At 54.2% G+C, this 9,465-nt stretch overlaps 2 protein-coding genes across 2 annotated transcripts; one reads left to right on the plus strand and one right to left on the minus strand.

The window, feature by feature from the left end:
• The first annotated feature begins 110 nt into the window (after positions 1 to 110).
• BRICD5 (BRICHOS domain containing 5) lies at positions 111 to 2,580 on the plus strand. The gene is made up of 5 exons (XM_066275234.1): positions 111 to 1,138; positions 1,297 to 1,710; positions 1,789 to 1,890; positions 2,153 to 2,306; positions 2,404 to 2,580. Exons 1-5 carry the CDS (start codon positions 1,088 to 1,090, stop codon positions 2,496 to 2,498), a joined length of 816 nt encoding a protein of 271 aa, XP_066131331.1. The 5' UTR covers positions 111 to 1,087; the 3' UTR covers positions 2,499 to 2,580.
• Positions 2,463 to 7,974, minus strand: MLST8 (MTOR associated protein, LST8 homolog). Its single transcript, XM_066275233.1, has 9 exons — positions 7,781 to 7,974; positions 5,717 to 5,891; positions 5,490 to 5,541; positions 5,243 to 5,405; positions 4,718 to 4,793; positions 4,483 to 4,635; positions 3,512 to 3,636; positions 3,190 to 3,353; positions 2,463 to 3,046 (listed from the first exon to the last, which is right to left on the minus strand). The coding sequence occupies exons 2-9, from the start codon at positions 5,843 to 5,845 to the stop codon at positions 2,928 to 2,930; spliced, it is 981 nt and encodes a 326-aa protein (XP_066131330.1). The 5' UTR covers positions 5,846 to 5,891; positions 7,781 to 7,974; the 3' UTR covers positions 2,463 to 2,927.
• Positions 7,975 to 9,465: the final 1,491 nt, after the last annotated feature.

A 9,465-nucleotide genomic window follows, 5' to 3' on the forward strand; every position in this document is an offset into this window, starting at 1 on the left:
CCTGCTGAGAACACCAATGTGATACCTGCTAGTGCCTGGGTAGAGACCCGATTGTCGCAATTTAGTGACAAGTGGTTGGAGATATAGGAGCCAGGGCCGTAACAGTTCAGTGAAAGAAAGGGCAGGAGCTGACCTAACCACCCCAGGGTGTGAGGAAGGTTCAAGTAGGCTACCTGTACTGCAGCAGAGCCTCCTGGAAGTCATCCTTGTCTCAGGCATGTGCCCTGTGGGATACCAGGTGACCCTAGGTGACCCATCCTGTGTTGGGAGTGGGAGGGTCTGGGAAGTAGGATGGTGGTGCAGAGTCCAGTACTAATTTTTCATAAAACAGGCATTTATTTAAAAAAAAATTTTTTTTTTTTTTACAGGGAAAGAGATAGGGACAGACAGAATGAAGAGAGATGAGAAGCATCAGTTTTTTGTTGTGACACCTTTTTTTTTTTTTTTTTACACCTTAGTTTTTCATTGATTGCTTTCTTATATGTGCCTTGACCGAGGGCCTTCAGCAGACTGAGTAAGCCCTTGCTCAAGCCAGCGACCTTGGGTTCAAGCTGGTGAGCTTTTTGCTCAAGCCAGATGAGCCCATGCTCAAGCTGGCAACCTTGGGGTCTCAGACCTGGGTCCTTCCGTATCCCAGTCCGACGCTCTATCCACTGTGCCACCGCCTGGTCAGGCAAAACAGGCATTTATTGACAGTTTGCTCTGTGCCAGGCCCTAGGAGTCTAGAAGTAACCCGGGAGACTAGAAACAGGCCTCTAGGAAAAATTAAACTGCCCCCAACCAGATTGTAGTCACCCTTGCCAGGCTGGGCCACCCTCCATGCTGTGCCACAGGTCTTGATTTGTGCCCTCCCAGGTTCATGTACCTGGGTTAACACAGGCCAGGTGTCAGAACAGCCAGCCAGGCACAGTGACAAGCACCTGCCCCCAGGTGGAGGGGGCGGTCCCAGCTCAGGTAGCTGAGCTGGGGAGGAGGCAGTAGGGTCAGGAGGGGAGGGGGCCAGGGGCGGCGGTTTGGCTTTATCAGAGGCTCCTGGCTGATCCCAAGGGGCGGCAGACAATCGGTGCATTGTTACCAGGGCTGCATCATGGAGCAGGGGAGTTGCTGTGCAGAGGACCCCAGGCCTGGGCCTTTTAGGGTGAGTGCCACCCCATGTCCATTCCTGGGTCAAAGGCATGCCCTGAACAGGGGACAAGAGGGCAGCACCCATCACCCACACCTCAGCCACTACCGTCCCTGAACCAGCCTGCTTCTGGGTCTCTGCTCCAGGCCCCACTGACTGCAGTGTGCTCCCAGGTGAAGACCAGGCCCTGCCATGGGGGCTCGCGAGCCCTAGGCCTGCTACTGCTGCTGCTATTGGCCGCTGCTGTGGCTGTGGCTGGAGGGTTTCTTGGCTTTGCTCACAGCCCTCCCAAGGTGAGCTTCCTCAGGACCCAGGCAGGGGCAGCAGCCAGAGGGGAGGAGGTCAGGGCTCAGAAGCCTCAAAGCAGGGCTAGGGTGAGAAGGTTGAGGGCTGCCCCAGCCTGCCCAGCTGAGCTCTGGCTTTCCATTCAGCCACTGCTGCAGATGATCCATCTGACCCTGCCGAGCCCCAGGATATACCCATCCAACCAAACTGTCCAGGTGGATGTGGCCCGGAATGTGGCAACTATCAGGGTAACCCCGGCTCAGAGCAACCACAGCTGGGCGGTGCTGTTCGATGGGCAGAGCGTGAGTTGGCGGTAGGGAGAGGGGGGTTGCTGCCCAAAGGTGTTCAGGCATACCTGCCTTACCGGCCTGCCTCCCCAGGGCTGTGTCTGTTACCGCCCTGCAGAGCACCGGGCCTGCTTCCTCCACCTGATGGAGCCCAGAGATCGCAAGACCCTGCAGCTTCTAGTAAACACCTCAAGGGTGAGCAACCCCAATCTTCATATGGTCAGGCTTCCTGGGCCAGGGGCCAGACAAAGGGTCCTGTGTACAGCCCGGACCTGGGGTAGGCTGGGGCTCTGGTTTCAAGGGAACAGAAGCTCTATCTTCCCTTTGCTAAGGCTGCTGACAAGAGCCGAGGGCGGGGCTGCCACAGTGCTGGCACGTCCAGGGGTTCATGGGCCCTGCCTAGCCAAAGGCAGTACAAGTATCCCTGGCCTGTGGCCCACCAGAGCCTTCTCTGCAGGCCCAGGAGCCTCTCAGCCCCAGCCAGGACACCCACTATGCCCAGGAGCTGCTAGCAGTGCTTGGAAGACATGAGGTGGACCCTGCCCAGCTGGGACCTTCAGTACGGCACTTTTGTGCCAAGACTCCCATTTACTGGGCCCGTCGAGCAGAGGGTGAGTCAAGGTGGCTGTGGGGAGAGGCCTGGGCTTCCACAAACAGTCTGAGACAGGGGAGGAGCCCTTTGGGGTTCACAGAGGACCCTCCCTTCAGGGCCCCAGAGGCAGCGGCTGATCTACCTGTGCATCGACATCTGCTTCCCAAGCAACATCTGCGTGTCAGTCTGCTTTTATTACCTCCCAGACTGAGCCCCCCGCTTGCCCAGCCCCACAGGCCAGCCAGCTGGCCAGCCCTGTCATCAGTACAATGGAAGGCAGTCACCACCAGGGGCTAATAAACCCCTCCACCTGGCCATGATGGTGTTCTCTGTGGCCTCGGGACAGGTAACGGGTCGGGAAGGGGAAAAGCACTGGCTTGAGGGTGGGCAGCAGTCAGGCTGGCTTGGGTCAGCCGCCTGAGCCCTGTCACATCCAGATAGGCAACTGGGGACTGAAAGAGCTCCCAGGCAGACCAGCCTGGCCAATCTACGCTGGCTGAAGGGGCCAGGTAGGTCAGTCAGGTCCAGCTAGCCTAGGCTAGTAGACTAACCCATGGGGGTTCACTCTGACCTGGCAGCTGAACAGTCACTTCTACCCAGTGTCGCTTGCTGGCTGCCTGCAGTCCCAAGGGGGCACAGGCTAGCCCAACACACTGTCATTGAAGGCCAAACAGACCACAGCTTTTTGGTGGCCGCCATATTCTCTCTTGATCTCTCCTGTCTCCACGCACCAGAGCCGAGCCAGGTTGTCAGAGGAAGCTGCAGGGAGGGAGGGTGTAGGCAGCAGTTCAGGACTTGGTTCCAAGCTGGGCCACACTGGAGGCCGGCTCCCAAGTAGCAGGGAAGCAGCAGCAGCCACCACAGGGCTAGCGGGACAGGGAAGCAGGGAGGGTAGGGCTCACCGGTGACAATGTACTGGGAGTCCCCTGAGAAGGCGCAGCCCCACATCCAGCCTCGGGACGATTCTCCAGGGTTGCTGCTTTTGATGCTCAGCTCCGTCATCAGGGAGAAGTTGGATGTCCTCCAAATCTTGCATGTTTGGTCAGCCGAACAGGTGGCGAGGAGCCTAGGGGTGGGTATGAACACAGTGGCAGTGTCATCAGCAGCCACTCCAACCCTTGCCATCCCCCATCTAGGCCCCGACCCATGAAGCCCCCAGCCCTAGGCAGACCCCTTCCTCCCACAGCCATCCGAGGGTTTCTGGTCCCGCAGGCCCGCACACACGTGGAGTCTGGGCTGAAGCGGCACTGCAGGGCATAGCGGGTGTGTGCTGGGATCTTGGTCTTGGGGATGAGCTGTGTCACCTCATCGCCAATGCCCCCCGTCAGATTCCAGACATAGCAGTTTCCCTGCAGGGTGGGAGGAAAGTCATGGGAGGACCAGAGTCTCCAATCTGGCACATGGGGAAGGATGCTCCAGCAGGCAGACCCAGATCCAGGGGCTGCCGTCCAACACTGTAGCTGTACACAGAGGATCTGGGGGCTGAGGACACGTAGCAGGCACATCTGGTCCTGCCTGCAGGGAGCACCTGGGCGGCCTGGCCCCAACCAAGGACTGTACCTGGTAGGCCAAGAGCAGAAGGCCATGTCTGCCCTCCCAGAAGGTGCTGCTGGCCAGCAAGAATGTGGAAGATGAGATGGGAGGAGGACACCCCAGAAAGGGAATAGCAGCACAAAGGCTCAGGAGAGAGCCGTCTGGGGATGTTGTGGGACAAATGATTTACTGTTCATTAAAAGGAGAAAATGAAGCTGGACAGATCTGGGGCCAAACCGCCATCTGAGGCCATGGTAAGAAGCCAGGGACATCATGGGATTTATGCAAGGGGACAATGGGATCAGGCTGGTACTGCTGAAGAATGTTCTGGTGGCAGAAAGAGAATGGACTGGGGTGAGGAGAGGTGAGAGAGGAGGGAGGGAGGCCACAGAGAAGGGAGGTCAAGGGAAACTTGGGCCAGGAAACGATAGGGTGAGAGGGACTGACTTGAGAAATCCAGGAGGTGGAATACGCTGTTGGGGCTACAGCAGGTAATGAGAGGCGGCATCTTGACTTTGGAGGCTGAGATGAAGCTGGAACCAGGAGGGGAAAGCAGGACTGTGGGGTAAGGGGAGGGCCCTGGGGGAACATCTGGGGAATAAGGGAGATAAGGTGCTGGGTGCCAAGCTGGTCTCCCCCACTGTAAGCAGCACAGGACTCACGGTGCTATTGACTGCTGCCATGTAGCTGGCATCTGGGTCGATGTGGGCAGATGTGATGGAGACCTCAGGCTCAGGGATCAGCTGCTCATTGTGGTCAGTTTTCAAGTCCCAAATGTGGATAGCGCCGCTCTGGTCACCTACAATGAGCTCTGCCTGGGGTGCAGGGGAGGTGTGGTAAGGCAGGAGCCCTGCCTCCGTATGCCCCAGGCTGCCCAACCCCGTGCATACTCCTCACCTGGTTGGGGTGCAGACACACACAGTTAATGGGTGCGTTCACCTGGAAGATCCGTTGACACTGCAGGTTGCGGGACCTTCAGGATGGGAGATACACAGTCTGTAGGGGGGATGCTGTTGGAGCCCCACCAAGACGACCTTTCCCTGGCCATTTATTCTTATCCCTCTGCTGATAGGAGCTGCCCCACAGGAAATACTTGGGAAAACTGTCACTCACCAGGGGCAGCCTGAAGTCAGTGCATGACTCAGAAGGGGCAGAAAGGCTAGCCCCCTGCCTCTTTGATGCAACTTACTCTCCAGAGCTTCCTGTGGGATCAGGCTGAGGCTGGAGTCACACTTTTGTGGTTTTATCCCTTCCCTAGCCTGCTTTCCTCACTGCCTTCAATAAATCACCCACAGAGCAAACCCTGCCTCAGCCTCTGCTGAGGGAACACGACCTAAGTATCTCTGCAGCTGGGCCCTTACCCCACACATCCAGCACTTCCACACATCCAGGCAGCAGGCCCCTCCTGCCTGGCACCCTCACCTGAGGTCCCAGATCCGGGCAGTGCAGTCCTCCCCACCCGTGTACATCCAGCGGCCGTCCTCATGGAAGCCCACAGATGCGATGTTCTTATTAACCCCGTCGTAGCTGATGATGGGGTTGGGGTTATTGGAGTTGAGATCATACATGCGGATGTGCTGGTAACCTGTAGGTACAGGCCAAACTGAAGTTTTGGCTGGGCCTAGATCGACCTACCATAGGCTAGGGATCAAGTTAAGGGCTCAGATACCTGCAGCAGCAATCATGCTGCGGTCAGGCGTGATCTCCAGTGCATTTACCTGCTGTATTTGTTAAGGAGGATGACCAGCAGAGCCCTGGGGTCAGGGACCCTCAAGGCCTCCACCAGCTGGATCAGTTGCTGCTGTATCTTCCCCACCCCAGGCCTTGGCCCAGGCTGTTATCCCCACCAGGGGTCCTGTCCAGCACCACCCTCCCCACCTCTCTATCAGAGGATACAGAGTCCTGGTGCTGCACTGTGCGTGTGCAGATCCCACTGTGGGCCTGCCAAAACCGCACGGTATGGTCATAGCCGGCCGTGGCCAAGATGACTGGGTCACTGCCCACCGTGCCTGGGGATGTGTTCATGCTGTGGCTGCTAAGAAGACTTAGTAGGGGTCAAGGGTCAGAACATCTGAAAAATAGAAAGGTCAGTATACTCTCCACATCCTAAACCAGCGATTTTCAACCTTTTCAATTTCATGGCACGTGTAAACTAATTATTAAAATTCTGTGGCACACCAAAAAAAAAAAAAAAATTTGCTGATTGGGGGAAAAAAAGTATAATTTTGATTCATGCACACCAGATAGCTATTGCTGTGTTGGCTACTGTCATTTTTTTTAATTTGACAACCTAAGGGAAAAGAGGTCAGTGCCCCTGACCTGAGTCAGGTATGTACATGTTTTTGTTTGTTTGTTTTTAATTTATTCATTTTAGAAAGGAGAGAGAGAGGGAGAGGAGAGAGAGATAGAGAGAAGGGGGAGGAGTAGGAAGCATCAACTCCCATATGTGCCTTGACCAGGCAAGCCCAAGGTTTCGAACCGGCGACCTCAGCATTTCCAGGTCGACGCTTTATCCACTGCGCCACCACAGGTCAGGCCCAGGTATGTACATGTTTTAAAAATTCTTGCCTGAGGCCCTGGCCAGTTGGTTCAGTGGTAGAGCATCGGCCTGGCGTGCAGGAGTCCCGGGTTCAATTCCCAGCCAGGGCATACAGGAGAGGCGCCCATCTGCTACTCCACCCCTCCCCCTCTCCTTCCTCTCTGTCTCTCTCTTCCCCTCCAGCTACCGAGGTTCCATTGGGGCAGAGTTTGTCCAGGCGCTGAGGATGTCTCTAATTGCGGCAGAGCAACGCCCCCTGGTGGGCATGCCGGGTGGATTCCGGTGGGGCACATGCAGGAGTCTGTCTGACTGCTTCCCCATTTCCAACTTCAGAAAGAAAAAAAAAAATTCTTGCCTGGCCGTAGCTAGTTGGCTCAATGGCCTGGCATGTGGAAGTCCCAGGTTTGATTCCTGGTCAGGACACACAGGAGAAGTGATCAACTACTTCTCCACCCCTCCCCTTCTTTTCTCTCTCTCTCTCTTTCTCTCCCACAGCCATGGCTCAAATGATTTGAGCAAGTTGACCCCTTGTGCTGAGGATGGCTCTGTGGCCTCAGGTGCTGAAGTAGCTTGGTTGCCAAGCAACAGAGCAGCAGCCCCAGTTGGGCAGAGCATCCCTGTATGGGGCTTGCTGGGTGGATCCCAGCCACACATGTGGGAGTCTGTATCTCTGCCTCCCCACCTCTCAATAATAAATAATTCTTGCCTGGCCTGTGGTGATAACAGTGGGTAAAGCACAACCTGGAATACTGAGGTTGCTGTTGGAAACTCTGGTCTTGCCCAGTCAAGGCACATACAAGCAACCAAATGAACAACTAAAGTGAAGCAACTATGAGTTGATACTTTCTGCTCCACTCCCACCCTTCTCTGTGAAATCAACGTATTAAAAAAAAAAAAAAAAGAATCTTGCCCTAGCCAGGTGCTCAGTGAACGTAGAGCACCAGAGATCGCGGTTCCACCTCCGGTCATGGAACCACAGGAAAAGCCACCAAGGTGTACACAATTAAATAGAAAACTAAATGAAACGAGTTGATGCTTCTCTTTCTTTCAAGTCAATGGGGAAAAAAATTAATTCTGGCGGCACACGGGTTGAAAACCACTGTCCTGAACAGATTATAGGTCCACTCAGAGAACTATATATAATTCCCATTTTATCATCTAAAAAAGATTATAAAAGGAGGATCTTCGAGGTTCACGGACACAAACGGGAACCGGCCAGGGGCGGCCACTCTACTCCAAGGCGTTAGTTCCCTTCCGGCCCGACTCGCCCCCAATGCCACCCCACCCGCCGCCAGCAGGGGGCAGTCACGTCCCGGCCGCGGCTCCGCCGCAGGGGAAGCCGGGCGTGCGCAACGCGGCAGGCGGGCCGACGGGAAAACCAGAGCTGCGGCTGCGCATGCGTAGCAGGCCAGCGGCTAGACCTGATGTGACGGGGAGCTCTGTGGCGAGACCCTGGCGCTCTCCGGTGCTCCGCCGACCGTCCTAGTTCCGTCCCATTGGGCCAGTTTCTTCCAGGCGCGTTCTTCCTGCCATACAGTAGCAGTTCTCTAGCTCTCGTCGGGCGACCTCCGAGCCTTACATGCGGCTCTGCGCTCCGCCGCAGTCCAGGACGGCGAGCGCAGCCGGAGTGAGTCGATAGTGTCTGAAGCCGAGCGTAGAATTATCGATGGGCCATTAGGGCGACACCACGAGCATACGGGGGTGGTTGGAACAAGACTAAACCTCTGGCACTCCGGGCCCCTCCCGCCCGGGAAGAACCAGTGGAGGCCTTGGTGCTGCCTGGAGACACGGGGTAGATGAACAAAGTAGTGGCCCCAGCCTTCTGCTCACTCATGCACCCCGCCCTTGTGACACGAGCTACTCATTTTCCAGGCTTGGGTCGCGAAATCAGGTTGCGCCACCACCTCGGGTAGGATTCCGGGGTAAATTAAGGGACACTTAGTTACATTTGAATTTCAGGTAATAAGCAATAACTTTTAAAAATATAGCCTGACCTGTGGTGGCGCAGTAGATAAAGCGTTGACCTGGAAATGCTGAGGTCGCCGGTTCGAAACTGGGCTTGCCTGGTCAGGGCACATATGGGAGTTGATGCTTCCAGCTCCTCCCCCCTTCTCTCTCTCTGTCTCTCTCTTTCCTCTCTCTCTCTCCTCTCTCTCCTCTCTAAAAATGAATAAATAAATAAATAATTAAAAAAATATATAAGTATGGCCTGACTAGTGGTGTGCAGTGGATAGAACATTAACCTGGAACGTTGAGGTAAGTCATAGGTTTGAAACCCTAGGTTGCAGGCTTGAGCTTAGGGTCATGGACATGATCCCAAGGTTGCTGGGTTTGAGCAAGGGGTCACTGGCTCAGCTGGAGGCCCCTGGTCAAGGCAAATATGAGAAGCAATTAATGAACAACTAAAAGGGCAGCAACTACGAATTGATGCTTCTCAGCCCTCTCCCTGTCTGTCTCTCTCTAAAAAAAATAAATATAAAATAAAAATATAAGTACAGCCTGATCTGTGGTGGCACAGTGGATAAAGCGTCAACCTGCAATTGCTGAGGTTGCTGGCTCAAAACCTCTGGCTTGCCTGATCAAGGCACATATGGGAGTTGATGTTTCCTGCTCTTCCTCCCTTGTCTCTCTCTCTTTCCCCCTTTCTAAAAAAATGAATAAATTTAAAAAATTAAAATATATATATATATGTATAGGGGTCCTCGGGTTACAACAGTCTCGACATAGAATGTTTCAAGTTTACAACGCTCATTCCCAGAAAACCTTTGAGTGTTTCGGCTTACTCAGTTAGCATTGTACTTATGGACTGCATGGGCGAACTAGTTTGATTGTGTGTGGTGGAAGAATCTGCAGTATTCTTTTTCTGTGGCTTAGTTGTGTTTTTATGTTCTAGATTATCATTTTACAACTGTGTTAGGACAGGTAAGTGACTTAGGCTAGGGTATGTTTCAACTTACACCAAAATTCAAGTTACATCACTGGCGTAGGAATGGAAATGTGGAGAAACCCAAGGACCCCCTGTATGTCCCAAATATTGCATGAGCTAAACTGAAGTTATTCTTTTTTTAAAAAAAATTTCTTATTTACTTTTTTAGATTTTATTTAT

Source organism: Saccopteryx bilineata, chromosome 4 (genome assembly GCF_036850765.1).
Source record: "Saccopteryx bilineata isolate mSacBil1 chromosome 4, mSacBil1_pri_phased_curated, whole genome shotgun sequence".
Classification (NCBI taxonomy): Eukaryota; Metazoa; Chordata; class Mammalia; order Chiroptera; family Emballonuridae; genus Saccopteryx; species Saccopteryx bilineata.

Bases quoted from the DNA above. Each gene is read 5' to 3' on its own strand.
- BRICD5 (XM_066275234.1), top strand. From the start codon at position 1,088: ATGGAGCAGGGGAGTTGCTGTGCAGAGGACCCCAGGCCTGGGCCTTTT. The intron at 1,139-1,296 runs GTGAGTGCCACC...GTGTGCTCCCAG, and splicing joins CCAGGCCTGGGCCTTTTAGG to GTGAAGACCAGGCCCTGCCA. The intron at 1,891-2,152 runs GTGAGCAACCCC...CCTTCTCTGCAG, and splicing joins TTCTAGTAAACACCTCAAGG to GCCCAGGAGCCTCTCAGCCC.
- MLST8 (XM_066275233.1), bottom strand. From the start codon at position 5,845: ATGAACACATCCCCAGGCACGGTGGGCAGTGACCCAGTCATCTTGGCC. The intron at 5,406-5,489 runs GTATCTGAGCCC...CTGTACCTACAG, and splicing joins CAGCATGATTGCTGCTGCAG to GTTACCAGCACATCCGCATG. The intron at 3,047-3,189 runs GTGAGCCCTACC...CCCTCCCTGCAG, and splicing joins CTCCCAGTACATTGTCACCG to CTTCCTCTGACAACCTGGCT.